Genomic DNA, 27,832 nt, shown 5'->3' with positions numbered 1-27,832 from the left:
AGCGGGCGCCCGGCGGGGCACAAACACATATTGAATGACTTTTAAATGCATTAAATCGATATCCTATCAATTTATAAATATCAATAATATTTAATGAATAAATATTAAATGTGTCAAACTGGGAAGAGCGCAACTCTCGGCCTTGTCTTCTTTCCTTCCGTGAGGAGAAGCGGGCGCCTGGCGGGGCACAAACCCATATTGACTAACGTTTAAAGGCATTAAATCAATATCCTATCAATAAATATCAATAATATTTAATGAATAAATATGAAATGTGTCAAAGTGGGTTCCGCCGCGCTGAAGAAAAGAGCGCAACTCTCGGCCTTGCCTTCTTTCCCTCCGTGAGGAGAAGCGGGCGCCTGGCGGGGCACAAACCCATACTGACTAACGTTTAAAGGCATTAAATCAATATCCTATCAATAAATATCAATAATATTTAATGAATAAATATGAAATGTGTCAAAGTGGGTTCCGCCGCGCTGAAGAAAAGAGCGCGACTCCGGCCTTGCCTTCTTTCCCTCCGTGAGGTAAACGGGGCGGCGCCGTGAGGCGCGCGGCCTCCTTCGCTTTCCCCTCGGCCTCCCTCCTCGCGCGGCGGCGGCGGCGGAGGCGGAGGCGGAGGAAACTCCTCCCTCGTTGCGCCGCTTCCTTCCCTCCGGCTTCTCCCGGCCTCCGCCTCTCTCTCGCCCGGGCCATTTCCACAGATGAGGACGAGTCACCTGGCCGAGAAGAAGGCGGCGGCGGCGGCAACGGCAACCGGGCTGAGGTAACCGGGCTGAGGTAAGTGCCGGCTTCCCGGGCCGGCTTGGCTCTCTCCGCCTTGCCTCGCAGTTTCGCGGCCATGGCTTCCGCCTCGCCTCCTCGCGGTCCCCGCAGCCGAGGAACGCCGCCCTCTTCCCCGTCCGGGGAGACCCGGCTCAGGCGGGCGGGCGGGCGGGTGGGTTAGGCCTCGTTTTTCGGGGTCCGGGCCCGAAGGTCGCTCGCGGGCTTCGCTTCTCCTCCTCCTCGGGAGGTTTCGGTTCCGCCGCGCCTCCTCCTCCTTCGCCGACCTGTTTTGCGCCGGCTTTCAGGATCGCTCTGCGCCCTTTTTGGTGCGCGTGGACGCGGAAGAGGCCCGTTTCTCCGTTCCCAGCAAGGCCTCCTCGCCGTGTGGAAGGAACAATCGGGGGTCTCTTGGCGAGGGAATGTGGCTTTAAACCTTTTATATATATATATATTTGGCTTTTGGCCTTTTCTCACATTTGCTTTCCCTCTCCGTGGATCAGTGGCGGCGCCACCTGTTTTTTGGGACTACAACTCCCATCATCCCTGACCACTGGTCCTGTTAGCAAGGGATGATGGGAGTTGTAGTCCCAAAACAGCTGGAAGGCCGAGTTTGCCTATGCCTGGTCCAGATCATGCCTGGTCCTCTATGGCAGGCATCCCCAAACTTGGCCCTCCAGATGTTTTGGGACTACAGTTCCCATCATCCCTGACCACTGGTCCTGTTAGCAAGGGATGATGGGAGTTGTAGTCCCCAAAACAGCTGGCGGGCCAAGTTTGGCCATCCCTGCTGTAGATGCATTGGGTGGGTGTGGTGAGTCGTGTTTCATTCTCCTCCTTGCACAAACCAAACTAGATGACTAGCTGAGCAACTGCGGGGGAAAAGGTTTGTAGGGTGAGCCATGAGAAATTCTTTTTTAAAAAAACCCAACCTGGTCCAGGTTATCAAGTTATCAAGGCAGTTTTATCTGTTTCCGCCCTGTTCCCATCCTAGGGGTTGGTAAAAAAACCTAGGGCTTAAAAACAACACAAATTGCATTGCATGGGGTTGGACTAAATCATAATAATTATAATTACCGTATTTATTATTTATACCCCGCCCATCTGGCTGGGTTTCTCCAGCCGCTCTGGGCGGCTTCCAACGAAATATTAAAATAAATAACCTATTAAACATTAAAAGCTTCCCTAAACAGGGCTGTCTTCAGATGTCTTCTAAAAATCTGGAAGCTGTTTTTCTCTTTGACATCTGGTGGGAGGGAGTTCCACAGGGCGGGCGCCACCACCGAGAAGGCCCTCTGCCTGGTTCCTTGTAACTTGGCTTCTCGCAGCAAGGGAACCGCCAAAAAGCCCTCGGCACTGGACCTCACTGGGTCCCTTTCAGCTCCACAGTTCTATGATTCTATGAAACACATGGATACATTACTCCATTTTTATTCTTTTTAAGCTTTATATGAACTTACAAAGTTATGCAAATAATTAAAAGCTGGTGGATCCTGCTCAGCCACCCAGCGAAAAATCCCTTGTTGCTTGCATGGTGGTTCATTTTCTGCTAACTGGGTAAGGCCTGTGGTATCAGAGAGCTTGCTGTTTTATTTTATTGTTATCAGTCTGGCCTGTACCAGTGTCCTTAGGGCTAGCTTGCAGCAAGGAATGAAAATTTTGGGGAAATTTGAAATTAACAATAAAAGAGCACCGAAACAAAATTGCATGGAGTAAAAATAAAGCTATTATTTATTTCAGTACAGCAAAGGGATGGAACTGGCCGAAGCTGATAGTTTTAGCCAATTGCATTACAAGCTGGAGCTGTTAAATGCCTACCTATGCATGGGCGTAGCCAGGATTTTTGTTAGGGGGCAGGCCTTTTGTTTTGGGGGAACAGAACCTCAGTTTGCTATGTATTTTTATTGATTGATTGGGGGCAATTGCCCCCCCCCCGGCTACACCCATGTACCTGTGCACATTATTGACCATTCAACTGGGAAATACTCAAGCTTGCCCTCTTGATGAAACCTTGGGAAGAGAGTTCTGTCTAGATATAGACACATTTGGTACTGCAGATATCAGGACACATTTTTTGCTGATTCCCTGAGATGGTAGTGAATATGATGCTTTGAAGAGTGTAACTGAGTACAAGAGAGGTCTGCCTCTTAAAGTTGTGTAGTGCCAAAGCCACTTTCCAAAGGGTTCAAGGTCAGTCCCATGGTTTTAGAAAACAATTTAAATCCAGCATACACACTAGTCCTCTTGTAAAATGTGTGTTTGAAACTGATGCCCCATGAAGTTTCTGTGCAGTTACCAAGGGTGGCATCGTGTAGTGTTTGTCCAGTAGTAGTAGTAGTAGTAGTAATAATAATAATAATAATAATAATATTTTTACCCTGCCCATCTGGCTGGGTTTCCCCAGCCACTCTGGGCGGCTTCCAACAGATTAGAAACAGAATAAAACATCAAACATTAAAAACGTCCCTAAACAGGGCTGCCTTCAGATGTCTTCTAAAAGTCAGGTAGTTGTTTATTTCCTTGACATCTGATGGGACGGCATTCCACAGGGCAAGCGCCACCACCGAGAAGGCCCTCTGCCCGGTTCCCGCCAACCTCACTTCTCGCAGGGAGGGAACCGCCATAAGGCCCTTGGAGCTGGACCTCAGTGTCCGGGCAGAATGATGGGGGTGGAGACGCTCCTTCAGGTATACAGGACTGAGGCCATTTAGGGCTTTAAAGGTCAGGACCAACACTTTGAATTGTGCTCGGAAACGTACTGGGAACCTAACTCTGAGTGCAGCTTAGTAAGCCTTCACTGGGTTCCAGAGGTTATAGTAGGGATGTGCAGTTTAAGGCCAGCAGGCCAGATGTGGCCCTTCTGGCCCCTCCATCTGGCCCTTGGGACTCTTCCCCAGGCCACACGCACACCAGCCTTTTCCCCCCACCATCCTCAGTGCTTTGCCTGGCTGGGCTGTGCCTTGGGACTGTGATAGGGCTCTTGTTTGTCTGGGCACAGACTGGAGAGGCATGTGCCTGAGTGCCGAAGCCCCTGGCTTTTGTGTGGCTAGAATGTTGCCTGCTGTGTGAAAGTTTGCATCCTGCCATTTCCCACTGGCCTTGGCCACAGCTGGTGTATAGCCCTTGGATGGGTCGAAAAGGGTTCTGAACCCTTTTCAGGCAGAAGTACTGCTGGTAGGCTCCTTGTCAGTGGCAGTCTACTGAAATTCCCAAAATGGGGAGCGGGAGGCACTGAAATTTTCCAGGATCCACTGGATCTCGAGCCAGCTCCACTCCTGTGCAGTCCTCCCAACCATTAGGCCGGCTAATGTGCTCAGTGCTCAGCCAGGATTTGGATTGCTCTGCTAAGGTTTTAAAAGACCTAGATCAATACTAAATATTGTTGTGCCATTGTACATACTTAAGCCACCAGTGATTTTAATATCAAATTGTGCATTGTTTTGAGGTTAAAGGAAGAACTTTTAGACACCTTTTGTGTGTGGCACACAATCTATTATGGTTTCTTGTTGAAGAACAGGGTGCCGGTATACTTCCATCGCATAAAATTGTAAAATGAAAGGAGTTTTTTTAATGCAGAAAACACGTATCTGGTGTTTGCTTTTTGGCTCAAGTGACAGAATAAATATAGGTTATTAAATCTGTAAGTATTAGTGAGGCCAGGATAGTAATACAAATCTTGGAAGGGACATGAAGTAACTTTATAAAGGCAAATAGGAATGTAAATTGAGTTCACGATGCTGACATTCTCCCTGCAACTCTTTATGAAGTGGTGTTCTCCTTGTAGAGAGAAACATGTTGTGGCTTGGCTGGTTTGTAGGTCTGATTTCTCAACGGGGAACTCTTAATTTGTAATCTTGGGTCTTACAATAAGTATTTTATGAAAGTATATTTCCTTCTTGAGAAACTTCTTCACAGAAGTTCACAAACCTTACAAATGCATTTGTAAAGTATTTGTCAGTCTGTGGGAGCTGATGTCCTACACACTGTAGATGAGGAAAATGTGAAGAGTAGGAAAAAGTTCATAATGTATTTCTGTGTAGGCATGCACCGCCTTTACTGTAGGAGATTCTTGTAATGGATGTTATGTGGACACTGTTTAATAAGTGTATTTTAGAAAGCAATAGTTTGATGGTCTTCTAAAAATTCGTAACTGGATGGCTTTGAAGTGAACCAAATCAATCAGCTGGTAAATAAAGCAGTGTCTTTTAATTTTAACCAATATAAGAACTTTTGATAGTTACTGGTATAATTAAAGGGTTGTGGATTTTTTTCATCTTGTGAGCAACCTTTTGGGAGCTGCATGCAGGGCCAGAGACGAAAGTAGGCAGAGAAACAGATACGACTCTTTGTACAGGAGGCTATATCCCTATTCCCAACCATACATCAACATTTCTCAATCCTCTGCCCAAGCAAGCAAGAGGCATTCTCTCAGTTCAAGGACACATTTCAGAGGAAAAAGCATTCAATGGGTGAAGGGGTGTGGCCTCAGAAAAGGCCTGGGGGCCTGACAGTTGGGCCATATTAAGGTAAAGGGACCCCTGACCATTAGGTCCAGTCGTGGCCGACTCTGGGGTTGCGGCGCTCATCTCGCTTTATTGGCCGAGGGAGCCGGCATACAGCTTCCGGGTCATGTGGCCAGCATGACTAAGCTGCTTCTGGCGAACCAGAGCAGCGCACAGAAACGCCGTTTACCTTCCCGCCGGAGCAGTACCTATTTATCTACTTTCACTTTTGACGTACTTTCAAACTGCTAGGTGGGCAGGAGCAAGGACCGAGCAACGGGAGCTCACCCCATCGCGGGGATTCGAACTGCTGACCTTCTGATTGGCAAGTCCTAGGCTCTGTGGTTTAACCCACAGTGCCACCCGCATCCCACCTTGGGCTATATTACCCTGGTATAAATGCTCTTTAGAAGAGGGGATTCATTCCCATTCTTTCTTGTAATAGACCTATAATGCTTAAAGTGGTTATTCAAGTCAGGGATGGGAATTCTGTGACTTACGGATCTCCTTTAAGCCCACCAGCCTCTCCATTTTGCCCAGCAGGCCATTTCGGCCAGGCCATGTTCACTTGCTGTGCAGGTACAGGTGGAGCTTGGATGAAAGGCGCTTGCACAGTGCTTCCCAAGAACCCAACAATTGGCACTTCAGAAGCGCTTTGCAAGCACACTTAAGAAGCACTAAGTACACAGGGCTCGCAAAAGCAATCAGCTGATTGTTAGGTGGTTTGGAAGCTCTTAAAGCAGCTTTTAAAATGGAACATTTTTTCCTTTCCAAAGGAAGCAGTTTGTAGTCAAAAGTGCTTCCCCCAGTTCTTTGAATGCACGCTGCTTTCTCAGCAGAGGGAAAGAGTATTTCCCCTCAGCAGAGGCTTCAAAAAGTCTCCCTCTGACTGATGATCAGCACCCAGTAGGCAAAGTTGGGCCATGGTGAAGATAAGGTTCTGGCCCGTTGACCAGATCTGGTTCCCCATCCCAGGTCAAAGTGGGCAGAATTATTTGGAGGACATCTGTTTGATATCAGATAACTAATGAATGAAATGCTCTATCCATTCGTTCCTTTTTAATTAATGTTGGTAACAATGAGGATATCTGGAATAGGATATCATTTAATTTTCTTGATTCCTTTTCTTTCAAATTTGAACTCTGCCTTGCGATTTCTTTATAAATCATATTGTGTATGCAGCATTCATGAATTAACCTGATAAGAGATGTTTGCTTACTGGTTTAGATTAGTATATGAATACTGAAATGGAAAGGAACACACTAAACAGACCATAACCCCTGAAACATTTTAAATACATTAGGCACAAGACCTACATGCATAAAGCTGTATTCAGTTTCCTTGTTTATCTGAAACACAAACTGAAACTTGCCTAACACTTTCAGGTGCTTCTTAAACAAAGCTGGGGATTTCCCTCATTGGTAATAACTACAAACATAAATTAAAGCTAATCGTACTGACTTTCCGGTACACTACTGTGTAGTTAGGACTCTGCCTGGGCTCTCTTATCTACCATCTTGTAGAAAGAGGGCTGCTTCATCTACTGTGTATTTTGGACAATGGTTTGTCCCTTTGTTTCTCCTCTATGAGTTTGAACGCCTTTTGAGGTATCATTGGCAGACTCTGCATGAAGATTCCTGAGATGGGGTTGAGGTTGGGTTACCAACTCCCATTTTGAGTTAAGATGGCAGGCCTAATCGCCACCTTGGTGTAACTTTTCCTTCATAGGTTTGGCAGCCTATTCACATATTATCACCAAAGTTGGCATGAGGGTTCCTGAGATGAAGGTGTCAACATTTGTTGACATTTGGACAAAGCACCATTTTGAATCAAGATGGCAAACCAGAAACATGACTTTGATGTGACGTTACCCAGGTCCAACCTGAAAAATTATACTGTCCATTTAAAAATCACAGTACAGTGGGACCTCGGGTTACATATGCTTAAGGTTACATACGCTTCAGGTTACAGACTCCGCTAACCCAGAAATAGTGCTTCAGGTTAAGAACTTTGCTTCAGGGTGAGAACAGAAATCATGCTCTGGCGGCGCAGCGGCAGCAGGAGGCCCCATTAGTTAAAGTGGTGCTTCAGGTTAAGAACAGTTTCAGGTTAAGTGCGGACCTCCGGAACGAGTTAAGTACTTAACCCGAGGTACCACTGTATGTATTTGGTTTCTAAAAAATTTTGGGCAGTGCTGGGCCGTCTTCATTCGTGTAACAGGAGGTTATTCTTGAGACCTTTCAACATTTCATAGTGGTAGATTAAGATTGCTTCTGTACACAAGGGGTTTTGCAGTCCACTAGTGTGGTCTGATGGACAGTGGTGGGCCAATACAATCTAGTCTCAAATGCAAGAGTGGGTGGCGCTGTGGTCTAAACCACTGAGCCTCTTGGGTTTGCCGATCGGAAGGTTGGCAGTTCGAATCCACTCGACAGTGGTAAGCTCCCATTTCTCTGTCCCAGCTCCTGCCAACCTAGCAGTTTGAAAGCATACCAGTGAGAGTAGATAAATAGTTACCACTGTGGCAGGAAGGAAAACAGTGTTTCTGTGCATTCTGGCACTCATCACAGTGTCCCATTACACCAGAAGTGGTTTAGTCATGCTGCACACATGACCCAGAACAGCTTCTGCGGACAAACACCACCTCCCTTGGCCTGAAGCGGGATGAGCACCGCCCCCCAAGTCGCCTTTGACTGGAGTTAACTGGACAAACCAGAGATCCTTTACCGTTACCTTTTTTACCTAAGTCTCAAAGACGCCACAAGGAGTAAGAAACTGAAAGCTGCTGTCTCCAGATGACAAGAGAAGGGAGGCAGGCTACTTGCTGCCAGTGTTCGAAATCAGCAGGCGTGAGGTGCATTTTGCACCTGGATTTCGACCATTTGCAACCAAGTGAACATTCCTGGGCACCAGAATGGCGCCTGACATCTCCACCATCTTGAGGTGCATGCCTGGGGATCGTTGGATCTGGACTCTTTTCATACACTAGCACCCCATCCTACAGAATTCGATCAGTTAAATTTTATCTGCCCAATCGGAATGAATTTCTGGAACCGGTTTGTTTTTTCTGTGCAGCCTAAGCAAGAGTAGTCACCGCTAGGAAAAAGAGCTTGGGGTAGGCCAGGTATGTGGACTGTCCCTGGATCAAGAGACTTCTCAAGGTTGTCATCTGAACTGAGAATCAATCACAGTCCAAAATTTGAAAAATAAGACTTTAGTCCTGCCCAAAAATGGCAACTAGATATTCCGTTTTGGCGACTGTAACCTTGGTTTAGGGAGCCATTTGACTCCTAGCTTATATATCTGAGTTTGTAACACTGCTTGCTGCATGGTAAGGGATGCGAAAAAGACACCTGTACAGTCATACCTCGGGTTACAGACGCTTCAGGTTGCGCCTTTCCGGGTTGCACACCGCACCGACCCCGGAAGTACCGGAATGGGTTACCTCCAGGTTTTGGCGCATGCACCGAAGCACTAAATCGCGCTTTTTGCATGCGCCGAAGTGCTGAATCGCGACCCGCGTGTGCACAGACGTGGCGCTGCAGTTTGCGAATGCTGCAGGTTGCGAACGTGCCTCCTGCACGGATCACATTTGCGACCTGAGCGTCCACTGTATATGCAGTATATTGTGTTTATAACACACACACACACACACACAACAGCTGATACATTTAAAACAAAACTCAAGTAACAGAAGAACATATTTGGCTAATATTGCACATTGGAGTCTAAATGTTTTTGTGATAGTTTTTCCGAACTGAAGACATTACCTTAAAAGCAGTAGAAAGTTTTGCCGACTTTGAGCAAGATTGAGCACACAAAACTTAATGCACCTGATGAAATGAACGTTGCCCCTCAAATCAGGGTGTATTGACAGGAAAAGTCTATGTGTGTGGTAGTGGGATTCTCCAGCTTTTTCAAAATACTGAATAAAATTAATCATGAAGACAAAATCCCCACCATTTCAAGTAAAGCTAGAACTCTTTGTTCAGGAAACTCCCACAAAGAAAAACATTTGTGTGCAGTACTAGAAGCTGAAGCGTCAGTGGTGGTTTTACAAAGCAATTGTTGCTGTTTGATTTTTCTCTTTAATTAACCTTCTTGCGCTAGAAAGTAATTGCTGCTGTTGATTGGCAATTCTCAGGTTCAGAAATATCAATACTGTTGTCTTGGGTAGGTGTTTGGAAAGGTTTTGTTATTGTTTACAGACGGCATTCCTGAGATTTTTTCCTTTTTTATTTTATGCCCTCCAGTCCACTTCTGTTGCTTTCCTGTTGGTATATCACCTTCTGTTGAGAACGTGAAGCTGTCTAGTTTTGTTGCAGATAATCCCTCTTATACGCAAGGTGGTAACGGAATGGAGGAGCTGCTGACAGGAGGCTACATAACGGGCAGCTGATCCTATAATCACTACAATTTAGTATTCTTGTTATTATATTATTTACAGTGGTGCCCCGCAAGACAAATGCCTCGCAAAACGAAAAATGCACAAGACGAAAGGGTTTTTCGGTTTTTGCGTCGCTTCGCAAGACGATTTTCCCTATGGGCTTGTTTCGCAAGACGAAACGTCTTGCGAGTTCTTGCGAGTTTGTTTCCTTTTTCTTAAAGCCGCTAAGCCACTAAGCCGTTAAGGGCCACTAAGCCGCTAATAGCCGCTAAGCTGCTAATAGCCATGCTTCACAAGACGAAAAAACTGCAAGACGAAGAGACTCGCAGAACGGATTAATTTCGTCTTGCGAGGCACCACTGTATTACATTTCCATACCGTCCTTCATTCAGAGGATCATAGGGTGGTTTACAATATAAAAACACAAAAATGCATACCATAATAATAAACAAACAGTAACCCCACACATAGTTTATAAAGCCATAGATTGTTTCAGTAGCCAAAAGCCTGAGAGAAGAAGGCATGTAAAGGTGTGTAATGAAGGTGCCATGCAAGCCTCCATGGGGAGAGCATTGCACAAGCAGGGAGCCACCACAGAAAAGGCCTCTTCTCGTGTTGCCACTCTTTGGACATCTCATTGAGGAGGGACGTGAAGAAGGGTCTCAGATGATGATTATGGGGCCAGTTCATATGGTATACAAAGTAGTATGCAAAGTAATTCTCTTTTCTCTCACCACTTTTTCTCACTAAAATTTAGTTCTGTATTGGTAAATGACATCGGGGAAAACTTTTTAAAACGGGTGTTTTGTTCTACTATATCTCAAATGAATTGGTTTTTTGGGGTGTGTGTGACATATTCTTGAGCTTTGTCAGGGTACAAGGAACCTCATGAAGTTGACTCAGAGCCTCTAATGAGCCTTCATTCTGGTGCATGAGCTTAGCTTGCCAGTTTTTCCTGATCTCATGTTCCAGCACAGGGTCACCCAGAGCTGCTGGGCTGCCTGTAGGGAGTCTCATACCTTGCATGTTCTTCACACAGATATATGATCTCAGCTTCAGTAAAACATTGCCAAGCTTTCTGTTTCTCGTGATCTAGCAAGGGTCCAGGCAGGCAAAAACTTGTCTGAGCTTAAAGCAGAAATTTGGGCCTGCTTCAAACATGGGCTATGGACGTGGGTGGCGCTGTGGTCTAAACCACTGAGCCTTGGGCTTGCCGATCAGAAGGTTGGCGGTTCGAATCCCCGAGACGGAGTGAGCTCCCGTTGCTGAGTCCCTGCTCCTGCCAACCTAGAAGTTCGAAAGCACGTCAAAATGCAAGTAGATAAAGAGGTACTGCTCCGGTGGGAAGGTAAACGGCGTTTCCATGCACTGCTCTGGTTTTGCCAGAAGCGGCTTAGTCATGCTAGCCACATGACCCAGAAAAACTGTCAGTGGACAAACGCTGGCTCCCTCGGCCAGTAAAGCGAGATGAGCGCCGCAACCCCAGAGTCATTCGCGACTGGACTGAACTGTCAGGAGTCCTTTATCTTTACCTTTTTAAAACATGGGCCAGGGTTTTCTTGACTACCGTTTGCTTCCTTTCTACCCCACAGCTTCTAGGGTTGTCCTCTTTACCATGTATACAAATCCCCCCCCATGCCCCAAGTAACAGTTTAGTGTTTAGTATGACAGCACCTGCACTTTGGAACTCTCTGCCTCCTGAGATCAAGCAGGTCCCTTCACTGTAGTCTTGCAGGGGCCCAAATTTTCTGAGCTGGCACCCACCCCTCTTCCATAACCTAGGATGTGGAAATGCCTGCGCTCGAATGCACAAACGTCACCTAGCTAGCCCACTAGTAACTGCTTGCTAGCCCAGTCTTGGGACTCCAGCTGCTTGTTACACTAAATGCTGTCCTTCAGCAAGCCACACTAAATGCTCTTGTTTCGACATCTTCGCTTGTGCCTAGCCATGCCTTTGACCTCCCATGTAACTGCAGATCCTTGCAACCTGTGACTTGCCTTATGTACCGTTCACATTTGAAAAGAAAAGACTTCTGCAAAACCGGAGCCATGAGTTCCAGTTCCTCATCAGACAGGGCGAGCCAGGACGGTAGATACCAACAGGTGGTCTGGACTTTTAAAGAGAGGGGGAGGCAGATTGAAAAGATGTTCTTGGTGTGGTTGTGAAAGCAACTGGGAAGATGGCACTTGTAGGAAGTACCAGTTTTAGCACTCTTGAAAATATAGAAGTTGAATCAGAACATAAGCGGAGCCCTGCTGGATCAGGCCAGTGGCCATCTAGTCCAGATCCCCGTTCTCACAGTGGCCAGTGAGATGCCTCTTCTGGGAAACGGGCAAGCGGGATCTGAGCACACTCTCCACTTGTGATTCCCAGTAATTGGCATTCAGGATCATTCCTGTCCCCGAACCTGGAGGCAGAGCATAGCCATCATGGCTAGTAACCATTGATCGCCTTATCTTCTGTGAATTTCTCTGATCCTCTTTCAAAGTCATCCAAGCTGGCCGCCTTTGCCTTCTGTGGCATTGAGTTCCATCGCTTAACTATGCACTGTGTGAAGAATTATTTTACCTGTCCTGAATCCTGACCCTGACGCTATAACTTTACTCGTAAGAGGAGTTTCTCCATCCCCTTGGATCACTTTGGTTCTCCCTTTTATGAACCTTTTCCAACTCTTCAATACAGTCATGCCTCATGTTACGTTTGCTTGAGGTTGAACGTTTTCAGGTTGCAGCGACCCAGAAGTAACGGAATGGGTTACTTCCGGGTTTCGCCGCTCACTCATGCGCAGCTGCGCAAAATGACGTCACACGCAGAAGCGGCGAATTGTGACACACGCAGACGCGGGTTGCGTTCTGTTCAGGTTGGGAACGGGCCTCCGGAACGGATCCCGTTTGCAACCAGAGGTACCACTTTATCATTTTTGAGATGAGGCAACCAGAATTGTACAAAGTGTTCCAAATGCGGTCACGCCACAGATTAGTACAGCGGCATTGTGATAATGGTGGCACAGGGATTGCTATTGCTTAGGCAATATGTGGTATTTGAAACAACTAATTAATTATTTTTTCTCTCTCTCTGTCTCTTGCCCACAGAGCACTCTCTGGTCCCCTACCTGTTACTATGAGTCTACTACACAGTAACAACAGCAGCTTTGAAGCCAGTGGTCAGGATAGCGGCTGCTGTGCAGCTATGGCCAGCAGTTGCAGCGCTGGAGCCAAAGAAAAAAGCATCAACACCAGTGTCAGCAATGGCACTGGGGGAACGCTTTCAAACTCTTTCATGGAAGAAATCCAGGGCTATGATGTGGAGTTTGACCCTCCGCTGGAAAGCAAATATGAATGCCCAATCTGTCTGATGGCTCTCCGGGAGGCAGTGCAGACACCATGCGGACACCGTTTCTGCAAAGCTTGCATTGTCAAATCCATAAGGTAAAGGAGCAGTAGACTTCCGGCAGTAGTTGAAGTCGTTGTCTGTAAGGAAGGGCAAATCATCGCGCTCACCGTTGCACATGTTTCTGAGACACTGGGTTAGTGATTACGTTTCCATGTCAGCACTGAGTTTGCAAGTAAACTTGAGTTTGTAGCCCATCTCCAAAGCGTCGGTTGAACAGTTTTTCTCATGTATAGCTAAAGTGTCAGATGGAGTGCAGTTTTAAGCAAGAGGAAGCTCCCAATTACACTTGGGATGTCAAAAGAAAAGAAGTGGGAAGTCTAGCTACAGATGGACCAGGTTGCAAGCCGGCTAGAAAGATAACGTGCCTTTCACTGCTGCCGCATAAATCTGATGTCACAAATTCCCTCTTAAAATTTATGTATTTTTTAAAAGCTAAAAGTATCAGGGATACGGGTGGTTTGGAGTGAGAGGGCTACCTTATTATTGGAAGATCCAGCATTTCCCTTGACGAGTAACCCAAATGGCCAGTTTATCACCCTTGATGTGTTCCATCTTGCGAATGGGGTGTTGGGATATCCTATCTCAGCTACAGATGCCTTCAATGGGTTGAATCCAGGAAAATGTGAGCTGAACTCTATACAATGGGAGCTTTCTGGCTTCTCCCCCCTCCCCCACAAAAAAGCTGTTCTTGAGTCCACTGGAATGATGTGGGATGAGCCGGGGGGGCGGTATGCAGCAGGAGCCAAGCCAGAACTGGAGAATATGATGACTGCAAGAATAATTTTATTTGTTAATTATTTTATTTCCAGATTTGTAAATTACTCTACATTCAGAGAATTCACCAGCAGTGTACCAAAAAAATGCTTTTATGTTGCTTTCCGCTGCCCTTGTGTTTTGCAAGTAGGCAGTATATAAATACATTTATTAACAAATAAATAAAAATATATAAAGTAACATGGCACATAAAATGTTACAAAACTGGCAAGAATAACTAAAACACAGAATTTGCATTAATAGATATACAGTAAACCCGCAAATTATGGGTTCTGGGGGTCACTCTTAAAGCCAAAATAGTGTATAGTTAAAACACATTGGTTGCAATAGTGGGTAGGATTGCAAAAAAAAAAAAAAATTCCCCTGGACACCCACCCCCTTTTATTTATTTATTTAAATTTGCCAAGTGTGTAAAGCTGATTGAGCGTGAGTTAAATGTGTGTAACTTGCAAGCTTACTGTAGGCTGGATATTCTGTTTACCTCTCTATGATGTATATTATTGCTCTTTTTGATAGAGACGCTGGTCGTAAATGTCCTATCGACAACGAAATTTTACTCGAAACTCAACTCTTTCCTGACAACTTTGCAAAACGGGAAATCCTATCGCTGACGGTGAAGTGTCCCAACAAGGGCTGTCATCAGAAGATGGAACTCAGGCATTTAGAGGTGGGCTTTCAGGGTTTCTTTTTTGCAGAATTGCCGCCCAGTCCTGAGCAGTGTCAGCATACCGTAAGACTTTTTGGAATAGCTCAAAGGACACCTTGTCCCCATTTCCTCACTTAGGACGGTGGTAGTTATGGCCCAGTGAAGTTGTGACATCCAGGTGACTTCAGGAAGGTCCGTCGATCCAATTTTTCCCTCCAGTAACATCAGATTAAAGAAGTGAAGAGGGTTTGGGACATGCTTTAGCTGTTATTGCAGAAGCACCTGTCCGTGCTGTACTGTAGCATGTTTGATTGGTGCTGATTTTGCAAAGTCTGTTTCTCTTAAAATATAATAAACAGATCTGTGCCCTATTGCAGAAGTGCCACATTTTCTAAAGTACTTTAATTGAGGAAGCTGTGAAATCTGTGCGGATCATTGTTGCATGAATATTGTGAAGTTATGTATACCTGTATTTTCATGCAAGAAATCTGAATTTTTGAGGCAGCCCTTGAATTAGAAGCAGTTATGGACTGAACTTGGAAATCCAAAAATTGAAGGGGGAAACCCACTTCCCTCCATATAAACAATATAATTCATAATTTCTCTTCCCTGGCAGAAAAACACAACAATAATAAATTAAACAACTAACAATTTGCTGCCCTTTCATAACCCTAAAATGGATTGTTGAGGCAGCTACCTCAGTCTGTCTAGCCTCATACAACTTTGCAAAATAGAAAATCTGGAAAAGTTACTAGCTTGACAGCCCACTTATCCTGTGTAAAGTTCTTTGGAGCTTCCATGAAAAGCCAGGTTGGAGGGACCCTTTCTCTTTGACTCTTAAAAGCTTTCCAGTCTGCTCACCCAGAATTGCTTGAGCTCACCAAGTGGCTATTTACAAGTCTTAGCTGAATGCAATTTGAACATACTTTTTTATTTCTTTTGCACCCCCAAACCATGGGAGTGATTGACATGAAGACATTCGCCTCAGATTGGCTACCATCATCTTCCGTCTATATTTTAAGTCTGCTTCGGAATCATTTTGTGTAAGTTTAAGTTATTTATAGGCTAAATTGCTATTTGATCTCATTTTCTTCCACAGGACCATGAGCTGCATTGCGGCTTTGCTCCAGAGAAATGTCCCCAGTGCCATGGCATTTTCCAAAAGAATCAGATACAGGATCATATAAAGCAAGAATGTCCACGACGACAAACCTCCTGTCCAAACTGTGCCGTGTGGATGCCTTATGAAGAAAAAGAGGTAAGTTTCAAAGTATGCAGCTTAATCAGAACAGTTGTGTTTGTTTATTTAAATGAAGCATATTTAACAAACGTTTGCTAAAATTAGAAATATTTTTTTCTTCCTGTCTTGTCTGATAAGAGCGTCAGTATTTTACAGTTGTGAGAACACCCTTCTATATGATATTCACAAAGATTTCACCAAGTGATTTTCTTTTTACTTATTTCCCCCCACCCCTCACAAGCAGCTGGATTTATATTTTTATATATAAATCTCGGTTTTAAAAAATTTGCCTTAAAAAAATTAAATCCACATGTCCCAGTTCCATCTCTCAAGCAGTTTACCTTCTTAGTTTGAAACTGAACCTCACACCTGGACTTCAGGCATTTTGAACTTCATTTTTTTGCCATGTGTTTTCTCCCAAGATTCCCAGCTGGTGGTCTGCTGATCAGGTCTGGCCCCAGAAAAAATTAATCAAAGTGTGAATCAGTCAATCATAAATTTTATTTATATCCCGCCCTTCCCAGCCAAGACCGGGCTCAGGGCAGCCAACACCAGGTAGAAAAACAAGTGATTGAAATACAACTTAAAAACAAGATTAAAATACAACATTAAAATGCAGCCTCATTTCAGTAGGAACTCAAATCAAAGACTTTTTTGGGGATGAAAACGTCAAATCTTCACCAAGGCCAACTATCCAGACTGGTCCTACATGGGCCAGAAAAAAAGCTAGGGAAGTCCCCAAATAGGAGTTCCATCACAGAAGGAGAAAGGAAAAAGGAAAGAGGGGAAGGGGATCAAGTTGATTCCAAGCCAAAGGCCAGGCAGAACAACTCTGTCTTACAGGTCCTGCGGAAAGAAATCAGATCCTGCAGGGCCCTGGTCTCATGAGACAAAGTGTTCCACCAGGCTGGAGCCAGTGTTGAAAAGGCCCTGTCTCTGGCTGAGGCTAATCTGACTTCCTTAGGGCCCGGGACCTCTAGAGTGTTGCTATTTATGGACCTTAAGGTCCTCCGTGGGGCAGACCGGGGCAGGCGGTCCTGTAAGTATGAGCGTCCAAAGCTCCCCATTGCTTTCCTTTTGTTAGAAAAGTAGGTTTCTAAGGTTTTGTTTTTGTTTTGTCTTTTTAATCTTCCTTTTGTGCTTTCCACATAATATCCTCCATAGATTAGCCAGAGTACATGTGAAGTCCTTCCTTGTTGGATTATGCTACTGTTCTTATAGGCTAAAGACACTCATGAGGCCGTAAGGCTATGTAGCAAAATAGACTTCTGGACCACTACTTAGTGACAACAAGAAAACACAGATTTCAAAACGCCAAGGACCTGCTGGTCTTAATATCATTTAACCATATTCTACAAAGGTTTGCTGACTAGATACGTGTGCACCTCCTGAATTTCTATATTAGTGCTCTTTTAGGAAATGAACTCAAAGTTGCTCACTGGTACTTATTTTTTCTCAATGCGAAGATGGGATTTGAGAGAGAGGAGTCACATTCTAGATGGCATTACGTCAAACAATGTTAGTGATCTATTAGTCCCCTTTCGGTGCAATTAATTATTGTTTACTTTCTGGTTTTGGTGAAATGAAGGTTCATGACCAGATGTGCCTTTTAGCAAATGTCTGCTGTGAATACTGCAATACGGTGCTAATCAGAGAACAGGTAAGAAGTTTTCTTGTCTGATAGCAAGGTAGTCTAGTTGTGGTTTGACTTGTGTCAATAAGTTAATTTCTTTATTTTAATAGTTTGTCATTTATGAGCCCCTCGTGACATAGAAATACGGACAGGCAGATAATAATTTTAAAATAATATGGAGAACTGAATGTAGGGATGCCAAATAGCAAGAAAACTTTGTTGCATTTACCATCAACTTACAAAAACAAATAGACTAATTTTATTTATTTTTAAATTTTATTTTAAAATTTTCTATACTGCCTTTCATCCAAATACCTCAGGGCAATTTACAATATAAAAACAAAACTATAAATAGCATAATAACAAACAAACACAGTAACTCCTCCTCCCAGTTTAAAAGGCCATAGATTGTTTATTTAGCCAAAGGCCAGGAAGAATATTTTTGCCTCATGCCTAAAGATATGTAGACTGTCTCGCTAGAGTGATGCATGCTCTGGTTATCTCCCGCTTGGACTACTGCAATGCGCTCTATGTGGGGCTACCTTTGAAGTGACCCAGAAACTACAACTAATCCAGAATGCGGCAGCTAGACTGGTGACTGGGAGCATCCGCAGAGACCATATAACACCGGTCTTGAAAGACCTACATTGGCTCCCAGTACGTTTCTGAGCACAATTCAAAGTGTTGGTGCTGACCTTGAAAGCCCTAAACGGCCTCGGCCCGGTATACCTGAAGGAGCGTCTCCGCCCTATTATTATTATTATTATTATTATTATTATTATTATTATTATATGTAACAAAGGTGCCAGGGAAGCCTCCCTTGGGAGAGCATCCCCCAAGCGAGGAGCCACTGCAGAAAAGGCCCATTCTCACGTTGCTGCCCTCTGAACCTGTCATAGGAGACACATGAAGAGGGGCCTCAGATGATGATTGCAGGGTTTGGGTTGGTTCGTATGGGAACGGTGGTCTTTGAGCTATTGTGACCCTGAGCCACTTAAGGCTTCATAGGGGAAAACCATCACATTGAATTGGGCCTGGAAATTGATTGGCAGCCAGTGCAGTCAAGCCAGAAATTGCGTTATATGCTCAAACCGTCTTACCCTGGTGAACAACCTGCCCACTGAATTCCTCACCAACTGAAGTTTAATAATATTTTTATTATTATTTATACTGTGCCAGTCCGTCTGGGTTCTCCAGCCACTCTGGGGAACGGTCTTCTGAGTTTCTGCCTTCTTCAGAGGCAGCCCCATTTTTAAAAAATTAAATTAAATTTTGATTCACTTGTAGGATTATAACAGTCCAAATCTGTGTATGTCAGCTCCGGAGTAAGTCTCATTGATTTCAGTGGGGGCTTGCTCGCAAATAAGCGGGTGTAAGATTTGCAGCCTTAAATTACCTTTTGCATTGTATTGCATTGTTAATTGCCTTAAAAATTTCAGTTGAAGGTCATCTTGGGAATCTTAAGTAAATAAAATAACCTATGGCATATGCTATAAACCAGCAAACAGATTTTTCTCAGAATAAGCTTTGTGGGCCAAAATGTAAATATGCAATTACACACTGTTGGTGGTGGTGATGTTGTGCAGTGCTGTGGAGAAGATCCCATATTAGTCACACTCTGGGTGTTGAAATCAATGGTCTTCAGTGGGTCTGCTCTGAGCATAACTTAGTTGTATATCACCCTATATATTCTATATGTAGGCCACCGATTACTGTTTCTTATAATTGTTGATTTCTGCACTTTACAAACTGAAAATTACAGTGTCATCTCTCCATCCGTCTGTAGCTTCCTAATCACTACGATAACGATTGCCCAACTGCTCCAGTACCGTGTACATACAGCCCCTTTGGATGTCCAGAAAAAGTAAGCCAGCACTTCTATTTGCTTCTTATTTGGTTGAATTTTGTATTGCTACTTTACTGCCCCAAAAGCCTCTTTTCCCCCTTGGTGTACCAGAGACCTCTGGGCAATGAAATGGGCTGGATTATGGGTAAAGCACAAGTGGCAAAAGACATGTTGCAAATCCAACCAAGCACAAGGGAGAACACGTAATCCTGCCTCCTGCAATGGTGATGAGGGCAGGGAAGATATCATTCACCATAATATATTTCTGAACTAGTTCTATGAGATGGGCATTTGGGGCACTGTTCTGCAGTGGCTGTGGTCCTATTTCCGGGTTTAGTTTCCAAAAGTAATACCGGATGGTTATTTTGTGGTCCTTTGGGCGTGCCACAGGGTACCATCCTGTCCTCAATGCTATTTAGCATCTATATTGAAGCTGCGGAGAGTGGTCATTGGGATATTGCAGGCGAGGGAGGTGCCATTGATGCGCCCATGATACCTACCTCTGTTTCTCCGTAACATCTAAATCTGAACACGTGAGCCCTGTTGAAAAGGGTATGGAAGGCTACATATTCGCCATCTCTGAAAAATGCCAACATGGTAGCTTTCTGCATGGTGTTCATCATCCCCTGATGACATATAAAATTAAGCTTTACAATACGAGGACCTTCCAGATGTGCTGTGAAATAAGGTGATCTGCCTGAACTTGGAAGCAGGTAGCACATGGTATAATCCTGATCTCACCATTCATTTAGATCAGCAGTGACACAGGTTTGTGCAGAAAATCTGTATTGAGATTTTTTTCTCCAAAGCCTTAAATTGCTCTCCAATAAAGGCATCTGAACAGTGCAGTAGTAACACTTGCATTCTGTTCAGTTTTTCAAATAATAATATTTCTCTTTGTTCAGTTTTTCAATTCCTGTTTCAGACAATCACTGGAAGATTAAGCCAGTTCTGCTTTTAAACACAGTGGTTTTTTCCTTGCCCCTTAAGGCTCAGTGCTTGACTTTAGTCAAAGGAAATGCTTATGGAAGTATGTGCCTTTATTTAATTACAGATGCAGAGAAATGAGTTGGCACGGCATATGCAGGAGTTCACCCCAGTCCATATGAGAATGATGGCTCAGACTCTCCTGAATATCACTAATTTCCATGGCGCTATCCCATATGACCCATCACCTTCCTGTGAATGTAGCCCAGAGGTCCACAACTTCAAGGAGACGATTCAACAACTGGAAGGTCGCTTGGTAAGGCAAGATCACCAGATCCGAGAACTCATAGCAAAGATGGAGACACAAAACAACCAGATGAGAGATCTCAAACGCACTATCCGAAATCTGGAGGAAAAAGTCGCAGAAGTGGAATCACAGCAGTGTAATGGTATTTTCCTGTGGAAGATTGAGAATTTCAGTGTTTACTTGAGAGCGCAGGAGGAAGATAGGCCTGTTGTAATCCACAGCCCAGGCTTCTACACAGGGAAACCCGGCTACAAACTCTGCTTGCGGCTGCATATCCAGTCCCCGAACGCACAGCGCTGTGCCAATTATATTTCCCTTTTTGTTCATACGATGCAAGGGCAATATGACAGCCACCTGCCTTGGCCCTTCCAAGGCACCATACGGCTTTCTATCCTGGATCAGTCAGAAGGATCGTCAAGGCACAACCATGAGGAAGTGATGGATACCAAGCCCGAGCTGCTGGCTTTCCAGCGTCCCATGGTCGACCGCAACCCAAAAGGCTTTGGATATGTGACGTTTATGCAGTTGCAGGCGCTAAAACAAAAAACATATATAAAGGACGATAGTATCCTAGTGCGCTGTGAGGTCATAACACGCTTAGACTTAAACAGTCTCCGAAGGGAGGGTTTTCAGCCTCGTAGTACTGATGGGGCGGCATAGGCCACCAGGCTTCAGGCTGGAGCTTTTGCTGGTCAACTGTGATAAGGGCTGCAGATGAATAAAGAGATTCATCAGAATGGCAGATCCTTGAAGCAGAAACAAAACTGCCATTCTGAGATGCTTTTCAGAGCATGGAAAGTGTTTCCTCTTGGAGTTATTTGTATTCAAAGTGGTAAAGACGACGTCCTGATGGTCTAAATAAGTAAGCTAAATAACTATGTTATGATGGGTATGTTACCAAAAGTTAATAAAAACTATGCAGTACCATTTTTAGGATAGCAGAAGCTTGGTCAGATTCTGCTTTTTATTTGATGGTTGCATTACCTTGGTGTATACATCTCAAAGGAGCTGAATTATTTGACTGCTTAACCTGGTAGCTTGCTGGGGACTTTTAGCCAAGACTAGATTTTGAACCAGGACAAACCAACTAAATAAGCCTTGGGAGTATCATAGCAGAAAGCAAGCACACCTGTAACTTCATTGATACGCTGTCAGTAAGCCTAGGCAGGAATGTTGGTTCTCTGTTTGCCACGCACCTTTTTGCAAACCTCAGTGAGCTTGAGCTGTAAATTGGTTGTCTTCACTTTATCACTTCCCTTCCCATGGAATTTTGTATTGAGAATCCATTCTCAACAGCTGCTAGTATGGTGGAATGTGTAGAAGTTTTTGATCTATCAAAAAGCTCAGTGTGGCAGTGCCCTAGAGAAGCTTAAATGATTTCAGTCTGGTTAACTCACTGATGAGATCTCCAGGCATCTTTGTCTTCAGCCTTTTGCTTTCCCATTGTGTCTTCTTTTTGTCATATCTCTGATCCAGCTGTATTTTTGCCCTTGTAGCGGTGACAGAAAATTCTATAAGTGTGCAAACATGTCTTGTTTTGTACTTGAAAATGTCTTCTTTGGCGCTCACTTGTAGACAAGTAAGATTGTCTTCCATGAACATGGTCTTAACAGTGAATCCATAAGTGACTGTGGAGGCCAATTCTGGATCCACACGTCCTTCCACAGTGGGGACATTGGTTTCTGGGCGGGAGTTGATCATGGTGAGGGTTTGCCAAACGTGCCTTCCTCTTATCTCGTTTTTCCTTTTCGCTCTGAGTTCATGCTTCTTCAAAGTCTACGACACCTTTGGCAAAGGCTGTTCTCCACAACTACAAATCAGCTGATCAGATTAGGGTCAAGAGTGTTGTATCTGAGCCTAAAATTGAAGAGTGTTAGGGAAGTTTTCTGTCCATAGTTCTGACCTGTGCATAGTAATCAAAATAGAATGGGGCTAAGCTGGTGCACAATCTCCTTGTCGATGTTATTTGACCGGTATATCCTGTGAAAGTTGTCTTCTGTAAGAAGCCTGTGAACAAAATTCATTGGTGCTGATAGAAAAGGTTGTGGGTGATTGTAGCACTCTCAACAATAGCTATGTGACATTAACACAGAGATGTCTAGAAATGTGCCATTCTGGTCATAAATGAGGGATTCATTGTAAAGGCATCCTCAGTATTGCTCACTCAAGAATTCAAAGCCCTCTACCAATGTGTATACAGCCATATTATGATAAGAACCTGCTGGTTCAGGCCAGTGGCCCATGTAGTCCAACATCCTGTACTCACAGTGGCCAAACAGATGCCTGTGGGAAACATGCAAGCAGGATTCAGACAGAAGTGCATTCTCTCTTCCTGCGGTTTCCAGGAACTGATATCCAGCAGCATTGCTGCCTCCAACTGTGGTGTCAGAGCATAGTCATTGTGGCTAATAGCCATTGATTGCCCTCTTCTCCTTCAAAACCACCCAAGTTGGTGGCCATCACTGTGACAGCTTGGTCTTTCATTGGCTCTCAGCCCTATAAGACATGCATCCTGAATGAGTAAAATGGACTTTTTTAACAGCAAAGAGGATTTACTGTCAATAGGAAGGCACTGGCAAATTTTGAGGATGTGTGAGAGAGAGACAGAGAGCACAGTTCTCAAAATACATGGTGGCACTAGGATTCCTTTGGGATCGATATAAACATGATGTCATGAAAGGAAGCATTTTAAAGCTTCCTTTGTGTAAATTGAGGTAAACATTCGCTGGTATATCAGATTCCTGATTAAGCAGATTCTACTTTCTGCTTAACTTATTTATTGTAAAAGAGATGCATCTTTGGAAACAGGGACCTATGGAACCTTTTCGGGAAAAATAAAATTTTGCCTGTACTGAAGATTCAAAGAGCCATCTGAGCAAAAACACAAGTGCCAGTTTATAAACTAGATATTGCTATGTACTGCCTCTTTGTCTTGTGAAAAGGAAGTGTAGATTTCCAGATTTTTAGTATTTAAATGTTGCATTAGTTTGTGTTCTCTGCTTACAGCCAGAGTTCATGTTGGTTGTAGAGGTTTTTTTGTAAATAAATAACTACCCCTATAGCTGTATACCCTAGATCCTGGGAATATAGGAACAAGCCCCTTTGAACTCAGTGGGACTTAATGCCTTCCTTTTATTTCATGTTTATTTTGATTGTTAAGTCAGGGAGCAGGACTCTGTTGTCTGATCAGCGTTTTATATGTGCATAGCTTTGGAGTTCCTTTTAAGAATTCATTTGATGCCCATCAAAGAAAATGAAGTAGTGTGAAGACTGCTGGTTGTGCACAGTGACATCTATATGCTTCTGTACTAGTTTCCTTGCTGTGGCAGGAAAAACCTCTTCGTGAGGACATGAGACACTTTCTTTACCCTAGAAGGCAAATGCAGAGCTCTGCTTGCGAGTGCCAAGCTAGATCAATGGCCTTAGTGCTTCTCCAACACTGTGACAGCTCCTCTCTTTGCAAAAGATACTTGTCCCACATCATAATATAAGTAGATATATTCGAAAAGGGTATGTTGCCTTTGAGAACTGAAACATATTAAATTCAGTCACTTTAGTATGCTTTCTTCTTCTTTGGCGATCCCTCGTAGCTGAGTAAGATCGTCTTCCATGAACACGGTCTTAACAATGAGTCCGTAAGGGACTGTGGAGGCCAATTCTGGATCCACACCTCCTTCCACAGTGGGGACATAGGTTTCCGGGCGGGAGTTGATCCCGGTGAGGGTTTGCCAAATGTGCCTTCCTCTTAGCACATTTCTCCCTTTCGTCCTGAGTTCGAGCACATGTGATGGCTACTTCCTACATTTTTGGTGGGGTGCAAGAGCTTAAGGGTTTGGAAAGAGGCTTTATATACTACTGAGGGTTTGGGTTTTGTTTTACCTGATGAGATATTGGAACAACCAGTTAAGGACAGGCACACATTCCATGAAACACTGCCAGGTGGAGCCTTTTCCATTGAGAGATGGTTTCTCTTTGCCGTAACTGGCCTAACACCGATATAGCACAACAGATCTGCGTTACGGGTGATAAGGATGCACTAAAATATTATCAAATAGTGTCGAGTCTACTAGTTTCTCAGAAGAATACTTAATCTATTTTGTAACTCATGCAGAAGCCTGTATATAGTATTGATAAACTAATAAAGCCATTATACTGTTCACTTTGCATTGTACTAGGCTATTGTTTGCCATAATCATACCAAGACAAGGACCTGACAGAAATATTGCTGAGTTTGCTGTGCTTCAAGAACCTGTATTTTGGCCTTATTTAGTAGCCCACCGATCTCAACAGGGAAGGAAAGTGTTTGTTTAGTGATAGCTAATAGGAGGGACGCGGGTGGTGCTGTGGGTTAAGCCACAGAGCCTAGGACTTGCCGATCAGAAGGTCGGCGGTTCGAATCCCCGCGACGGGGTGAGCTCCCGTTGCTCGGTCCCTGCTCCTGCCAACCTAGCAGTTGGAAAGCACATCAAAGTGCAAGTAGATAAATAGGTACCGCTCCGGCAGGAAGGTAAACGGCATTTTCGTGCGCTGCTCTGGTTCGCCAGAAGCGGCTTAATCATGCTGGCCACATGACCCGGAAGCTGTACGCCAGCTCCCTCCACCAATAAAGCAAGATGAGCGCCGCAACCCCCCGAGTCGGTCACAACTGGACCTAATGGTTAGGGGTCCCTTTACCTTTAATAGCAGGCAACTTGTGCCATTCTAGTGCAGACAGCTCTGGTCTGATGCCCTGCAGATCTACAACTACAACAGAGGCTACGACTCTTCTCTGCCCCAGCCAACATGGCCCGTGGTCAGGGATGGTAAGAGATACAACTAAAAACATTTGGAGGGGGACCACATTTGCGGAAGGCTCTTGCAGAGGTTGGATCGCCATCTGTCATGGATGCTTTAGTTGAGATTCCTGCATTGTGGGGACCTCTTCAAACTATGATCCTTTTAGTTTGGCTTTTTACAACGATAAAGAATCATGTTTAATGAGCTAAAAAAAATTTCAGTATACCTGTGGAAATGTTTATTATAATGGGTGTGATGTTAATGTCATTCCCTGGATAGTTCTCCCATGGCAGTTTTTAAAGGATTGACATCTTTTTGACTTCCTCATTTGCATCCCGCTTTGAACACACAGTGGAATCCTAGAGAAACTGGGGCATTTCCTGCTTTCTTCCAGTAAGGTGCATGGTGGGTACAAGCTACACTTCAGTGTCTTGTCACTTAAAACCAAAATGCAATACAACCAATTTGTATTAGTAGAGTGGCTAACACAGAGATGTGAAACTGAAAATTTTAGATTTTAAGTTGGACACAAAGTGCAATCTATGCGTGTTTATTTTGTGATAAAACCGTGGCCAATAAACCATGTAACTGCAGAGAAATAGACTTAAAACACCTGTTTCTGTTTAAGTCCATGATGTGCAGTGTAAGATTAGAGAACAGTGTGAAATTAATTATCTGGGCTTAGACGGCTTATATTCCATGCTGTGGGGTGGGCGGGATAAGAATCTGAGTTTGCTTTTGCAACAGCATATGACTCTCTCTGGCTTTAGCAGTTAAATTAGTTCACTCCTTAATTCATGAAAATTCCTTGTATCATAAGTGAGATGAGTCAGAGCCTGGTAGGCAAAGACCCAGCAGGTGCATTTGAGTATTACATTAAAACCTGGGAAAATAAGCAGCCTTGCAAATTAAATCCACAAACCTGTTAGTTCATGCGCCTTTCTGTACCTGCAGTCAAGAGTGGCAAATCAACTTTTCTCATTCCTCAGTCTCCCTTTGAGGCATGCACCTGCACTTTCAAATCTTAGGATGACTTGAATTTTAGCTTCCTAGCAAGAGCTGGAGAATGTTCCTAAGCTGTTCTGTGCAGGCCCCCATCCATGCACAAACAGCAGCACAAATATACTAGCCCACATGTTCCCACACAGTGATGTTAGGTCATAGATGGCATATTTATGGCCCAAAATGGGGAATGAGGGGTAGAGCTCTAACTGACCTAGTTTCCTGGAGAGCATAAGAGCCTTGTTGGATCAGAGCAGGCATAGGCAAACTCGGCCCTCCAGATGTTTTGGGACTACAACTCCCATCATCCCTAGCTAATGGGACCAGTCGTCAGGGATGATGGGAACTGTAGTTTCAAAACAGCTGGAGGGCCGAGTTTGCCTATGCCTGGATCAGACAAATGGTCTGTATAGTTCAGCAGCCTCTTCCTACGACGACCAACCAGATACCTATGGGGAAGCCCCAAAAGCAGAAATGAGAGCAATAACTCCTGTCCCCTCTTCCCCACATGCTGAAACTCAAGGCATTCTTACTTACTGCAGGTGACAAGGTCAGTGACTATTTATCAACTGTTGCTGGCATTAACAAGACACACTCCAACGCTTGTCAGTGGTGCAGAATGTATTCAGGGAAACTAGGATTGCAACCATTACCCTCACCTGAGATTGACCACGAACTGAAGGTATATGCAGACTACATAGAGGCGCTGTTTGTGTGTGTGTGACTTCACCCTAGTTTCCATGTGTTTAACGTAGGTGGATAACGGGGCAGAGTTAAAACTTTAGGGAAATAATGGGGAAGGCAACTTGGAAGAACACACATCGCCCGCTGCTCTGGCAGAAACAAGCCTGTCTGTGCCTGAATTTGAAATTCACCCTTAAAGTGATTTTCTATTTCAAGAGAAGGCGTAACAGCAAAAATATTAGTAGACACTTCTTTTGGTTTTTCAACATGCAGGGAGTTGGTTTTTTAGCACAGATTTCCTAAAATCTTGACTATTTATAGAATACCCTGGTTCCAACATGTGGATGCACTTACTGAACATGAAGCTAAAATGCCAGGGGATAGTGTTGTTTTATTAAACCCAGAGCAGCTGTGCCTGCAAATTGGAGCGCTTTGTGTGATGCTGATTTGTCATCTTGAGGGGTTTTTTGTTTTTTAATAAGGAGTTCTGCTCAGTAAATTAACTAAATTAATTAACACACAAACCATGACATTTCCCTCCTTGCAGCACTTGGCAAAGAGTTGGAAAGTAGCTAGAATTTTCATGTTTTCCTCTCCCATTTAAGATTGCACGTTTTTAACCTTATGTTGTTGTTGTTTAGTCGTGTCCGCCTCTTTGTGACCCCCTGGACCAGAGCACGCCAGGCCCTCCTGTCTTCCACTGCCTCCCCCAGTTTGGTAAAAGGTTCGAGAACACTGTCCCACCATCTCGTCCTCTGTCGTCCCCTTCTCCCTGCGCCCTCCATCTTTCCCAACATCAGGGTCTTTTCCAGGGAGTCTTCTCTTCTCATGAGGTGGCCAAAGTATTGGAGCCTCAGCTTCAGGATCTGTCCTTCCAGTGAGCACTCAGGGCAGATTTCCTTCAGAATGGAGAGGTTTGATCTTCTTGCAGTCCATGGGACTCTCAAGAGTC

At 44.4% G+C, this 27,832-nt stretch overlaps 1 protein-coding gene and 2 long non-coding RNA genes across 3 annotated transcripts in view; 2 read left to right on the top strand and 1 right to left on the bottom strand.

Moving 5' to 3' along the window:
* LOC310766316 overlaps window positions 1-27,832 on the top strand; it is a 153,892-nt gene that overhangs the window by 43,031 nt on the left and 83,029 nt on the right. The gene's annotated exons all lie outside the window — the stretch shown is intronic.
* LOC310766311 lies at window positions 238-646 on the bottom strand. The gene is made up of 2 exons (XR_014550050.1): window positions 499-646; window positions 238-317 (listed from the first exon to the last, which is right to left on the bottom strand). It is a non-coding gene; the product is annotated as an uncharacterized lncRNA (long non-coding RNA).
* On the top strand, window positions 535-24,577 carry TRAF6 (TNF receptor associated factor 6). Its single transcript, XM_083622112.1, has 8 exons — window positions 535-780; window positions 12,745-13,080; window positions 14,336-14,486; window positions 15,565-15,723; window positions 17,294-17,365; window positions 19,125-19,202; window positions 20,239-22,735; window positions 22,781-24,577. Exons 2-7 carry the CDS (start codon window positions 12,773-12,775, stop codon window positions 21,076-21,078), a joined length of 1,608 nt encoding a protein of 535 aa, XP_083478238.1. The 5' UTR covers window positions 535-780; window positions 12,745-12,772; the 3' UTR covers window positions 21,079-22,735; window positions 22,781-24,577.

The sequence above is a fragment of the Podarcis filfolensis genome, assembly GCF_964270895.1.
Source record: "Podarcis filfolensis genome assembly, chromosome: 7".
Classification (NCBI taxonomy): Eukaryota; Metazoa; Chordata; class Lepidosauria; order Squamata; family Lacertidae; genus Podarcis; species Podarcis filfolensis.
The sequence above is the reverse complement of the archived record's forward strand: the minus strand, read 5'-3'. Positions and strand labels throughout refer to the sequence as shown.

Excerpts from the sequence above, each read along its gene's own strand:
- TRAF6 (XM_083622112.1), top strand. The coding sequence starts at position 12,773 with ATGAGTCTACTACACAGTAACAACAGCAGCTTTGAAGCCAGTGGTCAG. Across the intron at positions 15,724-17,293 it reads TGCCTTATGAAGAAAAAGAG|GTTCATGACCAGATGTGCCT; the intron begins GTAAGTTTCAAA and ends GGTGAAATGAAG. Across the intron at positions 19,203-20,238 it reads CCTTTGGATGTCCAGAAAAA|ATGCAGAGAAATGAGTTGGC; the intron begins GTAAGCCAGCAC and ends ATTTAATTACAG.